The sequence below is a fragment of the Cydia amplana genome, chromosome 8 (assembly GCF_948474715.1).
Source record: "Cydia amplana chromosome 8, ilCydAmpl1.1, whole genome shotgun sequence".
Classification (NCBI taxonomy): Eukaryota; Metazoa; Arthropoda; class Insecta; order Lepidoptera; family Tortricidae; genus Cydia; species Cydia amplana.
In genome coordinates, this window is record NC_086076.1 from 8,707,509 (window position 1) to 8,728,174 (window position 20,666).

The 20,666-nt window shown below is 38.2% G+C and overlaps 1 protein-coding gene across 3 annotated transcripts in view; it reads right to left on the reverse strand.

The window, feature by feature from the left end:
* Positions 1–20,666, reverse strand: part of LOC134650170 (methylcytosine dioxygenase TET) — a 173,774-nt gene that overhangs the window by 10,947 nt on the left and 142,161 nt on the right. For all 3 annotated transcript variants that reach the window (XM_063505022.1, XM_063505021.1, XM_063505024.1), the window contains 2 exons: positions 8,688–8,888; positions 39–108 (listed from right to left, as the gene is read on the reverse strand). In XM_063505022.1, coding sequence (XP_063361092.1) covers positions 39–108; positions 8,688–8,888 — 271 coding nt within the window. The remainder of the gene's footprint in view (positions 1–38; positions 109–8,687; positions 8,889–20,666) is intronic.

Below are 20,666 nucleotides of genomic sequence, written 5' to 3' on the forward strand. Positions count from 1 at the left end.
TTTATATGAATGCGAGTGTATATTTAAAGTATAATTACCTTGTGACGGGTCGGTTTGCCAGGTCGTAGGGAACCTGTTGGGATCGCCGGCGTAGAAAGGCATTGGGGCCTGTGAACAAACAATGCTCAATGACTATTGCGAATTCTTAAACCAATACACGCATGTCACGAAATATCCGTTACAAGTAGGTATGTTAAGTAGGTACTAAATAAATGCACTAACTGCCTATTATTACTACGATAGTAAGTATATATTTTTTAAATGAATAAACGAATAAATATTATTATTATATATGAATTTTTAAATACAATTGTGGTTTGAAGTGTGGACAAGTTTCTTATTCTTAAGTCATGCAAAAAAATCTACACACACTACAAAAAGGTACACGCCACTGTATCCGGTTGAAAGAAAAGCGATAGCAAATAAGCGATTATCTAAAACGATTTTTCCTTAATTTGCTATTATATTTCTGTTTACGGATGTGTAAAATAAAGGAACTTGCGTTGTATTATTAAATATAGAGATCGTAAGAATAGGAAGACTCAAGTGCATTCCCTAATTTCTGTACTAAACTGGGCTAACTAATTTAAGCTTAAGCTGGGCTAAGTAATTCGCACACGTTTCCTCCACAGTGTTAAATAGTAGTGTTGAAACACCTGGTACTTTTTTAAGTGCATTACTTATTACGTTAGTTTAAGCGTTGGTAGCCTAGCGGTAAGAGCGTGCGACTTGCAATCCGAAGGGCGCGGGTTCGAAGGCTCGTAGGTACGAGCTTTTCGGAACTTATGTAAGAAATATCACTTGATATTTACCAGTCGCTTTTCGGTGAAGGAAAACATCGTGAGGAAACTGGACTAATCCCAATACGGGCCTAGTTTACCCTCTGGGTTGGAAGGTCAGATGGCAGTCGCTTTCGTAAAAACTAGTGCCCACGCCAATTACTGGGATTAGTTGCCAAGCGGACCCCAGGCTCCCATGAGCCGTGACAAAATGCCGGAACAACGCGAGGAAGATGATGATGACTTATTACGTTAGTTTCTACAAAAACAGTGTAGAATTTTTAAAGTATGTGGTTTTGTGTGACGAGTCGTTTTGTCTAGTTATTTTTAGATTATGTCGTAACCGTCGGGGAGACCCGCAACACTGAGGCGTCCTACTTTAGTTGATGTGGAAACAAAACGTTCCAATTTCCACAAAATTCAAGCGAAACAATTTGAACAAACTTGTGAATTGCCAACATAATTAGAGTTTAGACTAGAGATAAATTTGTGAAGAAATATGGTTTCTTAAAAATACATTGTTTACGTACATATTTGTCTTTCAAGTTTAGGATACTTAGGATGTGGTATAAGGACCATGCATTTCGTTATAGCAATAAGTCATATTTCATCTATACTTGGTCAATCAAATCTTGACAGTAGAAAAAGGCGGCAAATTTGAAAAATGTAGGCGCGAAGGGATATCGTCCCATAGAAAATTTGAATTTCGCGCCTTTTTTTACTGACAAGGTTTGGTTGACCAGCTGTAATTATCATTTTATACTCAATAAAGTAAGTACCAAGAAGCCAGGTAAATAAAAAATTAAAATACAGCACTTAAATCTGATAAAACCTGCATTATGAAAACTCATGAAACTAGCATGAAGAGAAAATAAAATCTTCCGCTCCCTACCTACCTACCCCGACACACCTACAACAGTAAAGCGGCCGAGGCTAGCCAAGGACCTCGCACATTGTTCTACGTGTGAACACCGTAATCGCGAGGTTACCAGTTTAGGTAATAATGTATGCAAATGTATGATGTTATTAAATACGTAAGGTTATTTTATTGTTTATTTAATATGCTGAAATTGTTTGCTAGAGGACACGCCTTGTATAAATATTGTGAGTGTGAGCTATGGATTTACGTGAACTAAAAATTATCAAAACACTTTGTATGTACGTTCTGTTTGTTTTATTTTATTTTTACACACTTCTATTTAGCTTCATCACACATATTTGTATAGACAGAGTGATTCATAAGTCGTGATCCGAAATATGTTTGTTACGTTTAGTTTTTGAATATTATTCAAAAATCTGTAAACGTATTTTATTATATTACTTATTTTTTTAACTCATATTTACCGAGTCTCATGGTTACCCTACTTGTTACATGAAACTGTCACGGACTCATAGCATATAAATCAAATTATTCAATTCAACTTTTTTGTATATGCTGGCTGGAAATGTTTCATAAACGTAATATTGACAATGACAAATTTCATATGTTAACATTACGTTGTTTACATTGCAATTAAGTCACGTGACTTAGTAGGGTGACCATTAATATTGATAAGTAGGGGTATTTAATTGGTAATTTAATTAGGTAATTAATAGTTAATTAATTAATTGTCATTTTAATAAGCGCTCTCCGTTAGTTTAAGATAGCTTTATCGGGAAATGTGGTTACTGTTCACCACTTAAAAATCATTATGTTTATGTGCATCAAATCTAGTAACTTATATTTGAACCATTTCCCGGTGTTTGATTGAGCTGAAATTAGGCATACTTCCGTATTTCCGATGATAGGTACTGCAATAATATGCTAACATGGACCTTATCTGATGATGCTTTCGGAAGGTACCTATATATAGCCAAAGGAACTCTTCGATGGAAAAATATACCTAATAATACGGAGGTAGCCGCCTGCTTCTAACATAAAAGCATAATTTAAAAAAAATACGTTCCGGGCTCTACGGCAAAAGCCAAGTAAGAAATTAATTTCAATAAAACACCCAGCGATATTAAATTACTAAACTTTAACGCATGGTGAGTTATAACTTTCAGAAGCGCGTATTTTATGTAATGAATTATTACAAACCCGACCTTAGGCTGCGTAAGTAAGTTCCATTTTAAATATACAAAAACAAACAAACAGAGTCCGTAATAGTTACTCAACGCCTGACGTGTTCGGAACAAATTACGCGTAAGTAGTCAAGTACGTTATCCCCTTAACTTCGTTCGAAGTTGGAAATATTTTAAACGAAGAACGCGTTGGTTAATTTATAAATGTGCGGCCGTAATTAAAAGTAAAGTTTGCAACGAGGTTGCGATAACAATGGGTTGTTTATGGTTCGTAATGAAGAGGGGCTACGTGTCCTGATTTTGTATTATAAAATGTTTGAACGTCATTTTAATAATAAAGTTTGCCATGATAAAGCTGAGAGCGCGGATCATTTAAGAAAAAAAAAACAAAGGAAGCATAACGATACACCATAACCAAAATGTTTAATAAGTAATTTAATAGTGGCCTTGTCATTATGCTACAGATGAAACAATTTTTTAACAAACGATAACGCGAGGAAAATACCTACTGTAAAACATTACAAATCAAATCCACATGAACGCTATTAAATAGGTATTTATCATTCAAAATCACCACTTAAAAGATAATTCCACCGGCCAAAATCAGGAAACAACTCAAAATTTGCATCTACATAAAATATTTTTATTTATATATATTTATTTGTGGACAAAATGCAACTTTCTAATCAGTTTTTGAAGTATCAAGTCTTCGGCAGCTGGCGTGGAGAAAATACATTTTATGGCTACATTCATTGAGGTATACAAGAGACGACATCTCGAACAAAATGTTTCCGCACCTCAGAGAAGTGCATGCATGCATGCGAAGCCGAAAATTGCGCCACGAGTATTTTTTTACTCAGTTAAACAACGTTGCATACAATACTTTTTCTACGACCAAACATTTACTTTGAAAACTAAATAATAGTAAATCAACAGTTATTCCGTTGCTTACCGGTGAAATGTTATTCCATCCCGTTTATTATATTTTCTTGTGCTATTGTTGCAACTTTTTAACACGCACGAAGGCATTTTTTATTTTTTTTATTTTTTTTCTGTACATGTGTGGCATCTCGTCAGTGGTCGGTGACGTACTAAAAGCAAAGAAGTGCATGCATTTCTCTGAGGTGCGGAAACATTTTGTTCGAGATGTCGTCTCTTGTTATAAACCTCAATGGCTACATTACGCCCCATTGTGATTTGGTAGTCATCAATTTCCACCATAAATCAAGGTAGGAATTTACCATTGTCTATGGCATAGACTCTATGCTATTTGTCAACAACTTCGTGGCATTTCGAGCGGTAGTTTGAAAACAAGCATTTATTTTGGTGCTCTCGCCAAGCAAAATGAAAAAAAAAAAAAGTGCAAAACCTCACTCGCAACCAATGGCGGCTTGTTAAAAAATTTGAAAAGAGCATGTTTTTATAGTTCGTTTTTTTAGCATTAGAAATAAGGTAAACAATCTTGATGTGTCTTTTAATTGAAAAACACATTTTAAAAATAAGTTACGGAAAATATGTAACAATTATGAATCTATTACGATCTTTTATAGTCTTCTGCTTTCATAAGTAATAGTTATTGATTTTTAAAAGACATGTCAAAATCGCTTACCTTCTTTCAAGTTTTTTCTAATGCTAAAAAAAAAAACGAACTATAGTGAGTGGCTATGCACTAAGGGCCATCATAACACAATCGTTTCATAGCACGTTGCGACGTCGTCTAAAAGCATACGTAGACTTATAAACTAAAATACGGTGGAAACATAGGTAAGTACTGTGTTGCTGTTGCTTATACTTTATAGAGTGGACTGAACTTTTAACTGTGAGTTAAACGTACAACCCGTATGCTCGCAAATTGACGAAGTTGAGCGTGCGAATTAAAAATTTCAAACTTATGCCTTTTCTCGCGGGGGTCATTTTAAATTTTAGTGTAAATGCACGCCTAAGCGATGCATGCCATATGACTATTTAGGGGTTTATTAACTTTTACTATTACTGTTGTTGGAAAATGTGTAAACTTTCCTTTTAGCTATTAATGGCGAATCTTTTTTATAGAATACGGCACTATCTAAATTTTAGGTCTACCACTGAGTTAGTTTAGTAATTTAGTGACGCATTTGGGTTCATTCGCTGTAATTACCCCTGATGTATAATGTAGTCTATTAATTAGGTAAGGAACATATGATTGATGTAAAATGTGATACAATAGGAAACATGAGAAGGAATTAATTAAATTAAATACTTGTCCACGATCCTCTAGCTTGTTTTAAATGAAGGGATGTTAATGATACTGTTATTTATGTAGTTTTGAGATAATACGATATATAAAACAATTTATGAATTATAATACCTATATGTGTATAGGTATTAGGTACGCTTTTTTTACTTTCATATGGGGGTAAAAGCGGTTAAAAGCTTATATGAGACCATACCAATTTACTTCGAGAAGCTTTTTCATTTTCTTATTTATTAAAAAACCAGAGAAACTAATAAGATGTGTCAACTTTTCTCATATCGCTCATAGTTTCCACGGTGCCGTTGTAGCGAGATCGGCCCACTTCCCCCGTTAATCCACAACCACTGAAACAAATGCCAAATCAAGCGGAAGAGATAGCGACTCGCATAACTCATCAGTGGGGAAAATGTCTGAGTAATCTGTTAATTTGCGGTTTAAGGTTGAGTCTGTTCGGAAAGAGAAGCATCGTGGAATGTATTGGGCCCATACATTCCACGACACTTCTATTTCCGCACACTCTATAGGATAATAGTTATTTACGATACAATAAGTGCGGAAAGTAGGAAATTCGCAACAAGTGGTGATAAATTAAAACCCGACCGAAGTCAGTGTTTTAAATCGACACGTGTTGCGAATTACCTGTTCGCACGTGTATCGTACAACGTTTTACAGTACGAGGGCTGTTTGATAAGTACCCGTTTATGAAAAAAATAATCAGTTGTTTTTGTTTATATGCATTTATTTTTCTTCATAGTCTCCTTTTAACTCTATACACTTGTTCCACCTATATTCAAGCTTCAATAAACCATCCAAAAAGTATGATTTCGGAAAGTCATTAAAATAGGCCTCTGTGGCGGCAATGACTTCGTCATTTGATCCAAATGGCTTACCACCGAGCCATTTTTTCAGGTTGGGAAACAAAAATAAATCGCATGGGGTCAAATCTGGAGAATACGGGGGGTGAAGCAATAGGGCGTAGCGTAATTGTGTTAATTTAGCCATCACAACTCTAGACGAATGAGCTGGTGCGTTGTCGTGATGAAACAGTACTTTTTTATTTTTTAAATGGGGTCGTTTGTCCTTCAACACAGCGTCAAATTCATCCAATAAATTGGCATAGTACTGTCCTGTTATCGTTTTCCCCTTTTCTAAGAACTCAATATGTATAATACCCTGCGAATCCCAAAAAACGGTCGCCATGACCTATCCAGCCGATGGGACGATTTTTGCTAACTTTCGCGTAGGTTCACCCGGTAAAATCCACTGCTTCGACTGCCCTTTCATTTCCGGGGTGTAGTGGTGACCCACGTTTCGTCTACGGTCACAAAACGACGCAGAAACTCCTTCGGGTTACGTTTGAACACGGCCAAACACTGCTCCGAAGTAGTCAGTCGGTTCCGTTTTTGCTCCTCCGTGAGTAAACGCGGCACCCACCTCGCCGATACTGTCTTCATACCCAATTTTTCTTCTAATATGTTTTGTACCCGCTCGATTGGAACATTTACAGCATCAACGATTTCTCGAAGTTCAATTCGGCGGTCGGCTAAAACGATATTTTCAATTTTCTTAACCATATCGTCTGTAGTCACCTCAATTGGGCGGCCTGGGCGATCCTCATCAAAGACGGTTGTTCTCCCCCGCTTAAATTCGTTAAACCAGTATCTGGCGGTTGTCATAGAAGGAGCACATTCATGGTAAACCGCTTGCATTCTTACTTTTATTTCATCACATGTTTTTCCTTCCAAAAACAAGAATCTAATTACAGACCGATACTGCTCTTTCCCCATTTTCACAATTTTAAGTTCACGCTTTCACTGAATCACTGTCAAATGAGAAAAAAACAAAAGAATGCTGTTTTTTTTAAAAAAAATCCCACCTCTGATAAATGGCTTAAAACGATTGTATACATATTTTCGGCCCGTGATATTAATACATTTGGAAAACGGGTACTTATCAAACAGCCCTCGTACATATATATGCCCCTTTGAATTTTTGACATAGTCACGGAAAGTGCTAATTTCCGCACTAGTGCGGGAAAGTAGCACCATATGTACTGTAAACTATATTTTAGATATGCTATTAAAATATTTAGTTACACTTTTGCTGCAGATGTTTAAATTCCTTGGTGCTAAACTCAAACCTTCATCCTTGGTGCGAAGCTAAAGTATCTGTTGTATTTGCATAGATATGGCTGCATTTTATTGCAGTTTACATGATTTTCTGGATTATACAAACTACGCAGAAAATGCTTCTCTTCACCATTAATAACCTTTATTTGACATTCAAAGTTCAAAATAAAATAACCGATTAAATAAAAGACGACATCCACGTTATAATTAGTGGTAAGTAAATTACAAATGAGGAATAACTGCGGTGTGATTAGCATAATTGGAGGAATTAACATAAATGTAATGTAACGTAATGATATGCTATTAGCATGTTGTTTTAACTGGTTCTTTAACTCGTTTGGATGTAATTAATTTAATGCGTTTACATCTTATTTTTATTTCTTAGGTGTCAATAATTATAATAAATAAAACCGGCCAAGTGCGAGTCGGACTCGCGCACGGAGGGTTCCGCACCATCAACAAAAAATAGAGCAAAACAAGCAAAAAAACGGTCACCCATCCAAGTACTGACCCCGCCCGAAGTTGCTTAACTTCGGTCAAAAATCACGTTTGTTGTATGGGAGCCCCACTTAAATCTTTATTTTATTCTGTTTTTAGTATATATTGTTATAGCGGCAACAGAAATACATCATCTGTGAAAATTTCAACTGTCTAGCTATCACGGTTCGTGAGATACAGCCTGGTGACAGACGGACGGACGGACGGAAGGACAGACAGCGGAGTCTTAGTAATAGGGTCCCGTTTTTACCCTTTGGGTACGGAACCCTAAAAAAAGAATTAGGTAACGATTATATAAGGTTGTTAGGTTAAGGATTATTGACTATTGTGCAGTTGTGTAACTACTTCCTGAAAAAGGTTAGTGTATGTACAGTAAGCTGTAGAAATTACTGACCCCCCTGCTAACAAGTTTCTTTGCAAGTTCAGTTATCTCTGCAGCTTACTGTACCACGGTGTGCTTGAGTTACTCGGTGTCGATTTTACTACCTATATGCTCTCCAAGAAGTCGTGATGTATGAGGGCGTTTTTTTTGTTGTCCCAAACACTTTTTTCAAATTTGGGATTTTTTTATGTTATTTCTACTCAGAATCACGAGCTCTTTCTATCCTAATAGGAGAAAAAAAGTGTCCTAAGGTTTTTATTTCCATTCCGTCACCATTTTTCATAGACTTTGTATGACGGTCGCGAAATGGAATGATCGAAAAACGTATGGAAATTTTGGGACACTTTTTTTCTCCTATAAGGATAGAAAGAGCTCATGATTCTGAGTAGAAATAACATAAAAAATCCCAAATTTGAAAAAAAAAGGGTTGGGGGCAACGGAGCCACGCCGTTTTATCGACTAAATAATTAGTGTTTAGTTTTAAGTTTATAAAATACATATGTATGTTAGTCTGTAAGGTATTTGTAATATGGGCCTTGTTGCCGGAATTAAATTTCTAAATAAAATAAATAAATAAAAAAAAAACGCCCATGAAGACTCACCATGGGTTGACTAGGGTGTTCCTGCTTCATGCCGGGCGTGGTAGCCGGCGAGGGGCTAGGGGCGGCCGGCGCCTGCGGAGCGGGGCTCGGCGACGCTGCTGCGGGCACGCCGGGGCTCAGGCCGGCCACGCCGGGGACGACCACTCCTGCGGGGCCGGGGACGCCTGCGGTGCCGCCTAGAGGCTTTCGGCCTCGGTAACTCTACGGCAAGTGAGAGACAGCATATTTATATGTCAGAAGAGGGGGGAGGCCTTTGCCCAGCAGTGGGACACAATAGGCTCGCAATAATAATAATAAGTTTAGGTTTTTTTATAATATGTTTATAAGTATTTTGTATTGTTTTTGTAAATGTTTTTGTATTTTATTTTTATATCCATATTATAAAATAACCTAACTTAGAGAAGATAAATAAATAAAGAGATAATAATAATAATATGTGATGTGATGAATGGGACACGAAAGTGTGTTGGTTGAAAAGACCATTCATACATTGCGAATACTTAGACATAATGGCAGTGTTTTCTGGTTGGCATTTTATATTGTTATGTAAGTACCCTATATAAATAGTTTGTAGAAAGTAGCACCAAAATTAACATGCATGGTCAAGCTAATGCTATATATAGTTTCTAAAAGGATTACTGACGATCGAGTATTCTACAGTGATGCAACGATCATTATACATAATATGTATAATATTATACTACAATCAATTCTTCTACAGCAATGCTTGTGTTTAATAACGTTATTACAGTAATCAACTAGCAACTAATACATACGTGATTAAAAAGCATTACGATATTACATTTTACAGTAATGTATATTTTATGGTATAGACACACGATACAGACCGGCAATATCGAGCCATTTTGTATTAACGGTAACACGGCTCATCTATCTCAATGGACTCTTCCTTTTATGAATGGAGCGTCCTGATTGGTGAACTCCGTCCAGCCAGTACCTTGGAACCTCATCCTAATTTAAAATTGAAAATGGAATCATTTTAACGATATCAAATTTACTGCCTGTGAAGAGAACAGTTTCATTTAATAATTGTTATAAGATTTCCTCGCACTTGGTTTTCAAATTTAAACGTGAAATTCTGAATTTCGTGTTTATTACATATTAGGCCAGTTATGAAAGTTACGAAGGAATAAAACGGAAGGGTTTTTAGATCCCTATCTTTACTTATTGTCAAGATTTTCATTAAATAAGTGAGATTTGTGGAATAAATAAAATAAATAGTATAAGTAACTAAATTGTGCCCGTTTTAATTTTTTGCAGATATAGGCAGATTTTTTCACAATGTTATGGAATACAAAGTATGATTGACGTAACAATTGTACTCTCGATATAATTAACCACCCGCTATATATTGGTTTTGTGGACTACACAAAGGCATTTGATAGTATAACTCACAGCTCAATTTGGAAAGCACTTCTATCAAACAGAATAAACGAGGTTTATATAAACATTATTAAGAACATCTACTCACAAAGTACAAGCCGAGTAAAACTAGAAAGCAAAGGAAATGAGATAACCATTGGACGGGGCGTCAGACAAGGTGATCCTCTGTCACCAAAACTGTTCATAGCTGTACTGCAAGGAGTATTTGAGAAAATCAACTGGACTAACAAGGGACTTAGAATTCAAGACTGTCACCTAAGTCACCTCAGATTTGCAGATGACATTGTTATCTTCGCCGAATCAGCTACTGAGCTAGAACAAATGCTACAGACCTTAGACACTCAAAGCAAATTAGTAGGATTACAAATGAACGCCAAAAAAACCAAAGTAATGACAAATTATAGTAAAAGAAAGCAGATACAGGTATCAGAAAATCTCATAGAATATGTCAATGAGTATATATACCTGGGAAAACGAGTATCCTTTAACGCAGACAGTAACGAGGAGGAAATAGACAGAAGGGTCAACTGCAGTTGGAAAAAGTTCTGGGCACAAAAAGAAATATTGAAAGGGGATTACCACCTAAAACTAAAGAAAACTATAATGGATACATGCATTTTGCCCAGCCTAACTTATGGAAGCCAAACATGGACTTTCACCAACAAAATAAAACATAAAATTGCAGTGTGTCAGCGCTCAATGGAAAGAAGTCTACTACATTTAAGGAAAATACACAAAGTAAGAAACGAAGATATAAGAAAGAGAACAAAACTCACAGATTCCCTTCAACATGCACTGAGACTAAAATGGAAATGGGCAGGCCACATTGCTAGATTTAATGATAAAAGATGGACACTTAAAACAACAACATGGCCGGGGCCTATAGCACAAGGAAAAAGGAAACCAGGCAAGCCACGAAGGCGCTGGGCAGAAGACATTCATAAGGTCGCAGGTGCAAGCTGGATGGAGTCAGCCAAAGACCGAGTAAAATGGCATGGGTTGGAGGAGGCTTTTACCCAAACGGGGTCCATATAAAACTATCATTCATGTCAAATAATATAATACATAAAACTGTTAAAAATTTATGGAATAAATAAAGCTTTAATAATATAATATAATAAACAATTGTACTAAAAGATAAGCTTGATGAAGATGTGGAGAAAGTCCCTTTTTACAGTGTTTTCTAACTAATGTCTTCATCTATATATTACATGATGATATTATTTCGTATTTATGGAAATACATTATTTCTGCCGAGCTAAATATGAATTGAACTACTTAAATAAATATATCAATTAACAGGGAGCATGGCAAAGGAAGTGTGAGTGCTCAAGCACCGTGAGCTCATTATTTGCGGCTGGATGCGTCTCGTGTCGGCTAAATTCTATTTCATTAACGCTACTTTAACATAATATAACACTTCTGTCTGTGAAGTAGAAATAGACGCAAAGTATTGCAGTTATTGAAATAGAAGTACCGTAAACTTCGCCTTCGTCGCCTCTTTCACATGTTTATTACGAGGGGCGTTCAAAATATTCTCGGTATTGATATCTTACGACCTCTTCTAAAATTTCTTTCGTTACTGGCCGCTAAGGTTTATTCATTGACATTAAAAAAAAGTATAATTCGAACCGAGATGGTCTTTTGTTTTTCTGCAATTGCTGAACAAACATGAACATCATGTGCGAATTGACAATGTTAACTAAATTAGAACATCGATGCGTGATAAAATTCTTGACAAAACAGGGTAAAAATCAAAAAACCATAAAAGAGGAAATGGATTGTGTTTACCGTGAGTCTGCTCCTTCTTTATCTACCATTCAAAAGTGGTCAAGCGAGTTTAAACGCGGAAGGGAGAGTATTGAAGATGACCCTAGACCTGGCCGGCCTGTAGTAGCTACTTCACAAGAAAATATTGATAAAGTGGAAAAACTTATATTGGAAGATGGTCGAGTGAAGGTAAAATCTATAGCACAAGTAACCAATCTCTCTATTGGTACCGTACATGATATTATACATGACCATCTTAATATGTCAAAAGTAAGTGCAAGATGGGTTCCGTGAATGCTGACTCGGCTTCAAAAAGACATGCGTGTAGCTTGTTGTTCCGATTTTATTGACCTGTGCGGTGAAAATCCTGATGAGGTGCTGCAAAGAATAGTTACTGGAGATGAAACCTGGGTTCATCATTATGACCCAGAGAGTAAACAAGAGTCCATGCAGTGGCACATTAAGGGTTCAGCTCATCCCAAGAAGTTCAAGGTCATCCCTTCAGCTGGCAAGGTCATGGCCACGATATTTTGGGATTGTGAAGGTGTTAGAGTACTTGCTAACTCTAACATTTACTTGATAAATATCTTGATAGTAATTTGGAACACGAAAGACGATTTCTTGAAATAAACTGATTTATTATAACTTGATAGGTGTGCACACTTATAGAGTAGCGAACGTGAATATATTGAATGCGTGAATAGGTACTTATTGACTAATTACGAAACCTTTATATAAACAAATGCTGATGGGGCAAATGAACAATATGATGCATGTGCAATTTACTTGTACATATTCCGGGGGGCGGTTGAGATGAGAGAAAGATGCTGCGTGAAAACTTGATCATACATTAAATCTAAGTAAAAGTAACTACTTTAAACGAAGGGGAAGTCGCTTTATCTACTCGCGAAGGATTTGTCTTCTCGCAGTGATCTTCGTCGCTGTGTTGGCGAGTCTCGCTGACTACTGCGAAGCGCGGAGACGCCCGGGGCGGGGTCGGCGTGGCAGCCGCTGGCTCCTCGACGACGGCTCGAGACGGCGTTGACGGCACTCTACATTGAACCCGTCGTATTATGATAATCAGTGCTGTAGTTCCGATTACTCCGAGGATCACGTATATCATAGCGTAGTGATGAATATCGTGATATGATATGCTCTCGGAGTTAACTTCGGTGTTCTTCAACTCCTTGATCTTTTCTCCAAGATTGTTAGTTTCTGTTTGCAGATCTTCAGATTCGTTTTTGTGCTGTAGGTGAGGTATGGTGATGTTGATAACGTGATTTATCGGTGCCATAACTGGGTTGTATAAATCTGGTTTCATTTTAATTTCGGACCAGTGAGGTTTATGCGGGAACACCGAGAAATTATCGGTCTTAATAATGCAGCCATGACCTACATTTATAAGCCCGGCATTCGTCAGCTGGTGAGCGGTTACTTGATCCGCGCACAGTGTTCGAACTTGACACTGCTCGCAACAAAAGTAAATATAGGTATTTAGTTCATTGCTCTCTATCCAGTCATTTATGCATGTTGTTGTGACAGTCTTACAGCCTGATTTGTCTGACTCACAAAAACTGTTGTCGCCTTTCAGTTGATAGACTGGTTTCTTGATGTAGCAAAAATAAGAGTCCGATGATATTGTACATGCTCTAATATCAGTTTCCGAGATAGGAATATACATATCTTTTTTCATGTTTATGGAGACATAATCTGATACAGGTATTACAGCGGTTATCCTGTTTCCAGCTTTTTTGGGTATCGGAATGACTTTTAGAAGTTCATAAACATCTCTGCTAATGAGAGGCAGCCTTATCTCGAAAATAAGGACGTCTTCCATCATCCTTGTCTTTACTTTTAGCAGGTTATATATCTTGCGGAGATCTGTGTGTAAGTTGTCGATTGGCAGGGAAACGTCTCTTGGTAGAATGCTTGATATTGTACTTAACTCATTAATAAGTTGTTCCGGAGTTAGCATGTGCAAATTGAAACGTCCTTGATAGATATCGGTGATGGTGTCTAATAACATGTCTTGCATTCCTTTTAGGTTGTGGAGCATATTACTTGCTATAGTGGCTCCTAAGTTGAAGTCGTTGATAATGTGGTTAGTTTCCACCTTTTGTTGTAACTTCTTGAAAGCGTCGTCCAAATAGTTCATATGTTGATGTATCATTTTATGTTGCTGATTCATAGTGTCCTCGGTACGTTTTAATAAATTATATTCCACTTCAACTATGGATGTTTGATTTTTCCAAAGAGATGCCATATGTTTAGCGTTGTCTCGTATAAGTGTAATATCTTTCTTATATTGTTCGGCGAACCTTTCATCCAATACGCCGAATAGACTATTAGCGATGTAACCGACACCGTTGGCAAGGCCGCGTCGGTGTCGTAGTACTTGTAGTGAGGTTTGTCGCGTGCTCGAATGCTGACTGAGTAACATCTGGTTATAGTACTCGAGTTCGGAGAATCCATGACGTAGTTGTAACGATATTATGTCACAATGGACTTGTGTCTTGATAGTTTCGCAGGTATCTTTTAAAAATCGGGTGTATTTTTGTAATGCGTTCGTTGCGTCCCAATAAGGCTCCATGTTATAATAGACGACTAGCTTCCATTCATCCCGAATTAACATCATGTCTGCTAATTTATCGAAGTATAGCCCCTGTGTTTCACGAAATGGTATTATGTTGACATCGCACTGACCGGTTGAGAGGCATGATAAAAATAATAACAGTGCAACGAACATTGATGACAGTGAAAACTTGGCCTTGTTTGCCTTTGGTTTTTGCGGACTCCTTGTTGAGCTTTGCTTATCGAGTTCTCGGTTATGTGGCGGCTTTCTCTGATGCATCTTAGGTAGTTCTTCTTCGGGGTGTTCCAACAAAATAGAGAGCTTGAGTACTGGACGCTTTAATGTGCCGTTTTTTGTTTTAAGTGTAACGACCCTTACATATCCGTCTTGTCCCGGATGTAGCTCTATAACTCTGCCCATTGCCCATTTGCCCGGTGGCAGGTAATCATCATGAATGAGAACGACGTCATTAAGGCTGATATTGGCTAGAGGCTTTTTCCATTTACTTCTGGAGTTTAATAGTGCTAGGTACTCAGAACGCCATCTTTTCCATAAATCTTGAAATATTTTCTGAGTGAGTTGCCATCTTGTACGTAAGTCTCTTTCTGTTTCTATCAATGTTAGAGTTGGCCCGCTGCTTAGAAAGTGCGAAGGAGTCAAATAGTTGATGTCATCAGGATCTTCTGATATAGCGCACAGTGGTCTCGAGTTCATACAACCTTCGATCTGTGCTAATAAACTGCTGAATTCTTCATAAGTGAGTTTTTGATCTCCGATAACCCGTTTTAAATGGTATTTGAACGCTTTGACACAACTCTCCCACAAGCCTCCTGCTGTTGGCCATGCGGGTGCATTGAAGTGCCAGTAGATTCCCATGTCGGATATCGCACCCAGACACTCTGAATTCACGATGTTCTGGATTTCGAGGTATTCTTCCTGGAGTGTCTTGCTTGCTTTAAGGAAGTTTCTCCCATTGTCGCTGTACATGTGTAAGGGAGTACCTCTTCGAGCTGCCATTCTGCGCAACGCCGCTATGAAAGCTGATGCAGTCATGTCCGATACCAGTTCGAGATGTACAGCTTTAGTGGCCATGCAGACAAACACGCAAACGTATCCTTTAGTAGTCTTAATGCCACGACCCTTGTTGGCCTTGAGGAACACGTGACCTGTGAAGTCTACGCCAGTGTGTTCAAAGGGACGAGATGGATTGCTTCTTGATGCAGGTAAGTCTCCCATGATTTGATTTTTCATATTAGCTTTTTGTTTTTTGCAGGTCACGCAGTGCTGAATAAATTGCTTAGTAGCGCTGTTGCCTCCGACGATCCAATATTTGTTTCTTATGAAATTTAGGGTTAAGCGTGTACCGCCGTGTAGAACCATTTTATGTGCGTTATCGATGATAAGGCTAGTTAAGCGATGCTTGTGTGGTAAAATGATGGGGTGTTTCATGTCATACGCAATGTATGCGTTTCTCAATCTTCCCTTAACTCGTAGGATGCCCTCTTCATCTATGAATGGACACAGATCAAGTATGTTGCTTTTAGTCGAAATAGGTCGACCCTTCTTCAAATCTTGATATTCGTCTTGAAATTCTGTTTTTTGGACCCACTTGATAATTAAGGCCTTTGTTTCTCTTATTTCCGATAGATGAAGATATTTGCCAGTTTTTCTGTCTTGCTTTTTCGTGATGAATCTTCGGACCCAGGCTAGTACATGCACTAGTTTTGATAACGAACTATATTTGTCAATTAACTGGTCGATGATATTGGCTTCTGTTTCCGTGTTTACGGCGACGTTAACTTGTATAATTTTTTGCTCTTCGTTCGTAGTGTAGGTAATGGTTTTATCTTCACTTTCTGCTTGAAACGTCGGAAGCCAGGTGGGACCTTCCCACCATAAAGTATGTTGTTTTAGTTGTGACGCGGTAAGTCCTCTGCTCGCGCAATCCGAAGGATTCTCTGCCGATTTAACGTAGCGCCAGCACTCGGGGGGGATGACTTCTGTGATTTGTCGCACCCTGTTGGCGACGAATGTATTCCAGCGGCTAGGATCACCTTGTAGCCACCCCAAGACGGCGGTCGAATCCACCCAACCATAGATCTTGATATTATGGTCGGTTAAACATTGTTTTACCTTGATCGTCAGTTTTGCAAGAAGATGGGCTCCACACAATTCTGCTCTTGGTAGCGAGATAGTTTTGCTATTCGGCACCAATCTTGATTTTCCGGCTAGTAGTACAATTTTTGTTTGACCTTCTATATTTATTTTGCAATAGATAGCGCATGCATAAGCTCGCGGCGTCGCGTCGCTAAATGCATGTAACTCGATATCGCTGACAACGCCGGTACCGATCCATCGTTGTATTTTAAATGTGTTTATATTATTGTTTATATCTTGTTTAATAATTAACCATTCCTTATGCATATCGCTTGGTATCTTGTCATCCCATTTCAGAGGGGTTTTCCACAAAAGTTGGAAAAGCAGCTTCAAGTTGGTGGATATGGGGGTGAGCCAGCCCAAGGGGTCGAATAATTTGGAGATTTCTGATAGTAGTTGACGTTTGGTAGTGTTTTGCGGGACGTCCGAAACTATTTCCATTTTTGATTCAAAATGAAATATATCTTGAGAAGGGTCCCATTGGAGTCCTAATGTTTTTCTTGATTCCATTTCTTTAAAGTTGTAGTTGTTTTCATCAGACGTATCTTGATTGTCTGTTCTGGCCAGGTCTTGGTGATTTGACATCCATTTTCTTAAGTAAAAACCTCCAGACTGTAATAGCTTTTGCAATTCTTGCTGTAATTGCTTGGCTGATGAGACGGAATGGGAACCGTGGAGAAGGTCATCCATGTAGAAGCATTCTTCTAGCGCTTTTGTGGCTTCAGGATAGTTTGACCTTTCGTCATGGGCTAATTGCTTTAAGGTCATCATTGCTAGGAAGGGTGCCGCTTTTTGACCGTAGGAAACTGTTGTTAGTTGGTATTCTTGTAACCTTTCTTGTTGTGAATCTCTCCAGATAATCTTCTGCAAACTCTGATCATCTTGATGTATCCATATCTGCCTAAACATTTTCTCGACGTCGGCGATGTAAGCTACACGGTGCTGTCTCCACTTCAAAATAAGTGATAAAAGGTCCTTTTGAAGGTTAGGTCCTTTGTGCATGATATCGTTGAGGCTGACTCCTGTAGAGGTCTTTGCTGATCCATTGAATACGACACGAAGAGCTGATGTGCTTGACTCTCTTAAAACACAATGATGTGGTAAGAAGCACTCAGTCGTATCATGTGCCTCACGTGCCTTATTCAATTGTTTAGTCGGCGATATTGTCATATGACCCATAGATAGGTATTCGTGTATAAATGACTTGTATTGTTGCGCAATATGTTTATTGTTGATGAATTTATATTCCAATTGCCGGAATTGCGCCACAGCTTTACTTTTGGAGTGGCCTAGTTTCTGTAGACCATCTTTTTTCAGAGGAATCCGTACTTGATATCTTCCGTCTGCTAACCTTGTCGTTGTTTCCTTGTAGTATTTGACACACTCATCTTCTTCGTCGGCATCGAGTGTTTGTGTTGGTATATCTTCGATTTCCCAGAATTTCTGGATGTCTTCGATGTCATTTAACACCAAATTGCATTGAAAGCTTTGTGGTACTCTCCCGCATACAATCCATCCCAAGTGAGTCTCTTGTACGACAAGGGATGAGTTTTCATGCTTGTACATTCCATGCATTAAAATAGTTGCGTAAACTTCAGCGCCCAATAATATATCGATTTTGTTGTTGATATTATAATTGGAGTCTGCCAGAGGTAACGTATCCAAAATATCCCATCTTGGTTTGGGAAAGGTGAAATTGGGTAATTTTCTTGTTACATCCTTCATAATAAAGGCCTCGGTGTTGAAGGAATATTTTTCATCCGATGATAAACAGGTCACATACAGCCTGCCTTTACATGTGCTATCCGTAAGGCCCACTCCTGTGATCACTCCCTTTCTTTGCTGTCGTGGCAACCCTAGTTGTTGAGCGGCGTTTTCAGAAATCAAACACATCTGGGCCCCTGGATCTATTAAGGCCCGCATCGTACAGGGTACTCCATCATTTCCCAGAATCTTGATCATAGCTGTGGCTAAAAGTATATTTGGGTCTTCATAGTCGTCTTCACGTTGTTGTGCCACGTGAGTCCCAAATCCTTGTTGTAGACTTTGATTTCCGACCGTATTTAGCGACGCTGCATTTTGATTGTGAAATGACTCGTGTAAAAGTGTATTATGATACCCGTTGCATTCTTGACACCGTTTAGTAGAATGGCAAGGCTTGCCATTATGATTGTATAAACAATTACTACATAGATTAAGTTTTGTAATTGTTTTTCGTTTAAGTCCTGGAACCATGTTTTTGAACTCAGTACAAAAATATATACCATGATCTTGCTGGCAAACTGGGCACTTGCGCCGGTATTCGAGGCCTGTTTTGCTGGTTGGAGTCTTGTTGCTTGTAAAATACTGATTAAAACGGCTTGATTTGTATTGATTACTTGATGTAGATGGAGTATTGAAACTTGTTCGATTAACAGCAGCTTCTTGCTTGCGCCGTGATGACTCCATAGCGGTAAATTTGCCCTCCAAAAATGACAAAAATTCCTTTAATGATGGTAACTCTCTGGGCTGTTTCAGAGCCGTCATATATTCGTTGTGAGTCTCGGTGTCCAATTTCTGTTGCAATAAATGGACTAATATCGGATCCCAGGTGTCAATGTTGACTCCTAAGTTTTTTATACCGTTTAAACTTTCTATAGTGACGTCATGGAGTCGCTTGACGTGACTTGACGTAGCTTGTTGCATCACAGGAAGGCTTATGACGTTGTTTATGTGAGTCGTAAATATTAGCTTCTTGTTGTTATATCGATGGTTTAGTATTTCCCAACACGTATTATAATTTTCTGAACTGATGGGTAAGTGCTGTATGAGTCTTTCTGGTTCGCCCTTGATCTTGCTCTTCAGAAATTGCATCTTTTGTGCGTTAGATAAACATGGATTACTGTGGATAGCTTCGGTGAATAGATCTTTAAACGAAACCCATTGTTGATAGTGACCATGAAATACGGGGATGTCTAGGCGTGGGGTAGACTTTTCTCTGTGCGACGTTGACCACAACTTGCTGTTAATTTGCTTCTTCATTGCTGCATGCTCGTTTTCGTATTTTGTAAAGGTATTCTCGTAGTCTTCATCAGTTCCCCCGAGTTCACTATCTATTTCCCAGTGCAGCGAATCGATGGCAGCCCAGCGAGAGTCCAGAGATTTTATGATATCTTCAAGCTCCCATTTCTCTGCAACACTGTCTAGCTTGATATTAGCCAGTGTTCGGGCTAATGCCTTGAAATTGCTACTTTGCTTGCGTAACATTTCATCTAGCTTGCTGTTATTCCCTTGCGACGTAAACGAGGGTTCGGACTGATTTATCTCGCTTCCGGATGGAACCAATAATGTTAGAGTACTTGCTAACTCTAACATTTACTTGATAAATATCTTGATAGTAATTTGGAACACGAAAGACGATTTCTTGAAATAAACTGATTTATTATAACTTGATAGGTGTGCACACTTATAGAGTAGCGAACGTGAATATATTGAATGCGTGAATAGGTACTTATTGACTAATTACGAAACCTTTATATAAACAAATGCTGATGGGGCAAATGAACAATATGATGCATGTGCAATTTACTTGTACAGATGGAGTATTACTAATCGATTATAAAGAAAAAGGTGTAAATATCACAGGACAGTACTACGCTAACATTCTACTGCAATTAAAGGATGTAATTAAAGAAAAGAGGCGAGGAAAGTTAACCAAAGGTATTCTGCTTCTGCATGACAACGCCCCCGTCCATACTGCTCATATTGCCAAGGCAGCTATTGTTGAATGTGGGTTTAAAACTGTTACTCACCCACCGTATAGTCCGGACTTAGCCCTCAGCGACTTCTTTTTGCTCCCCAATCTTAAAAAGGATCTGCGTGGAAATAAATTTTCTGACGATGAAGCATTGAAGGCGGCAGTGGAGGAGCATTTTTACACGAAAGATAAAAAATATTTTTACGAGGGATTAAAAAAAATAATTGATCGATCTTTTAAGTGTATGAACATAGGGGGGGAGTATATTGAAAAATAAAAATATCAAACTTTTCGTACTTGTTTGTTTTCATTCTCATACCGAGAATATTTTGAACACCCC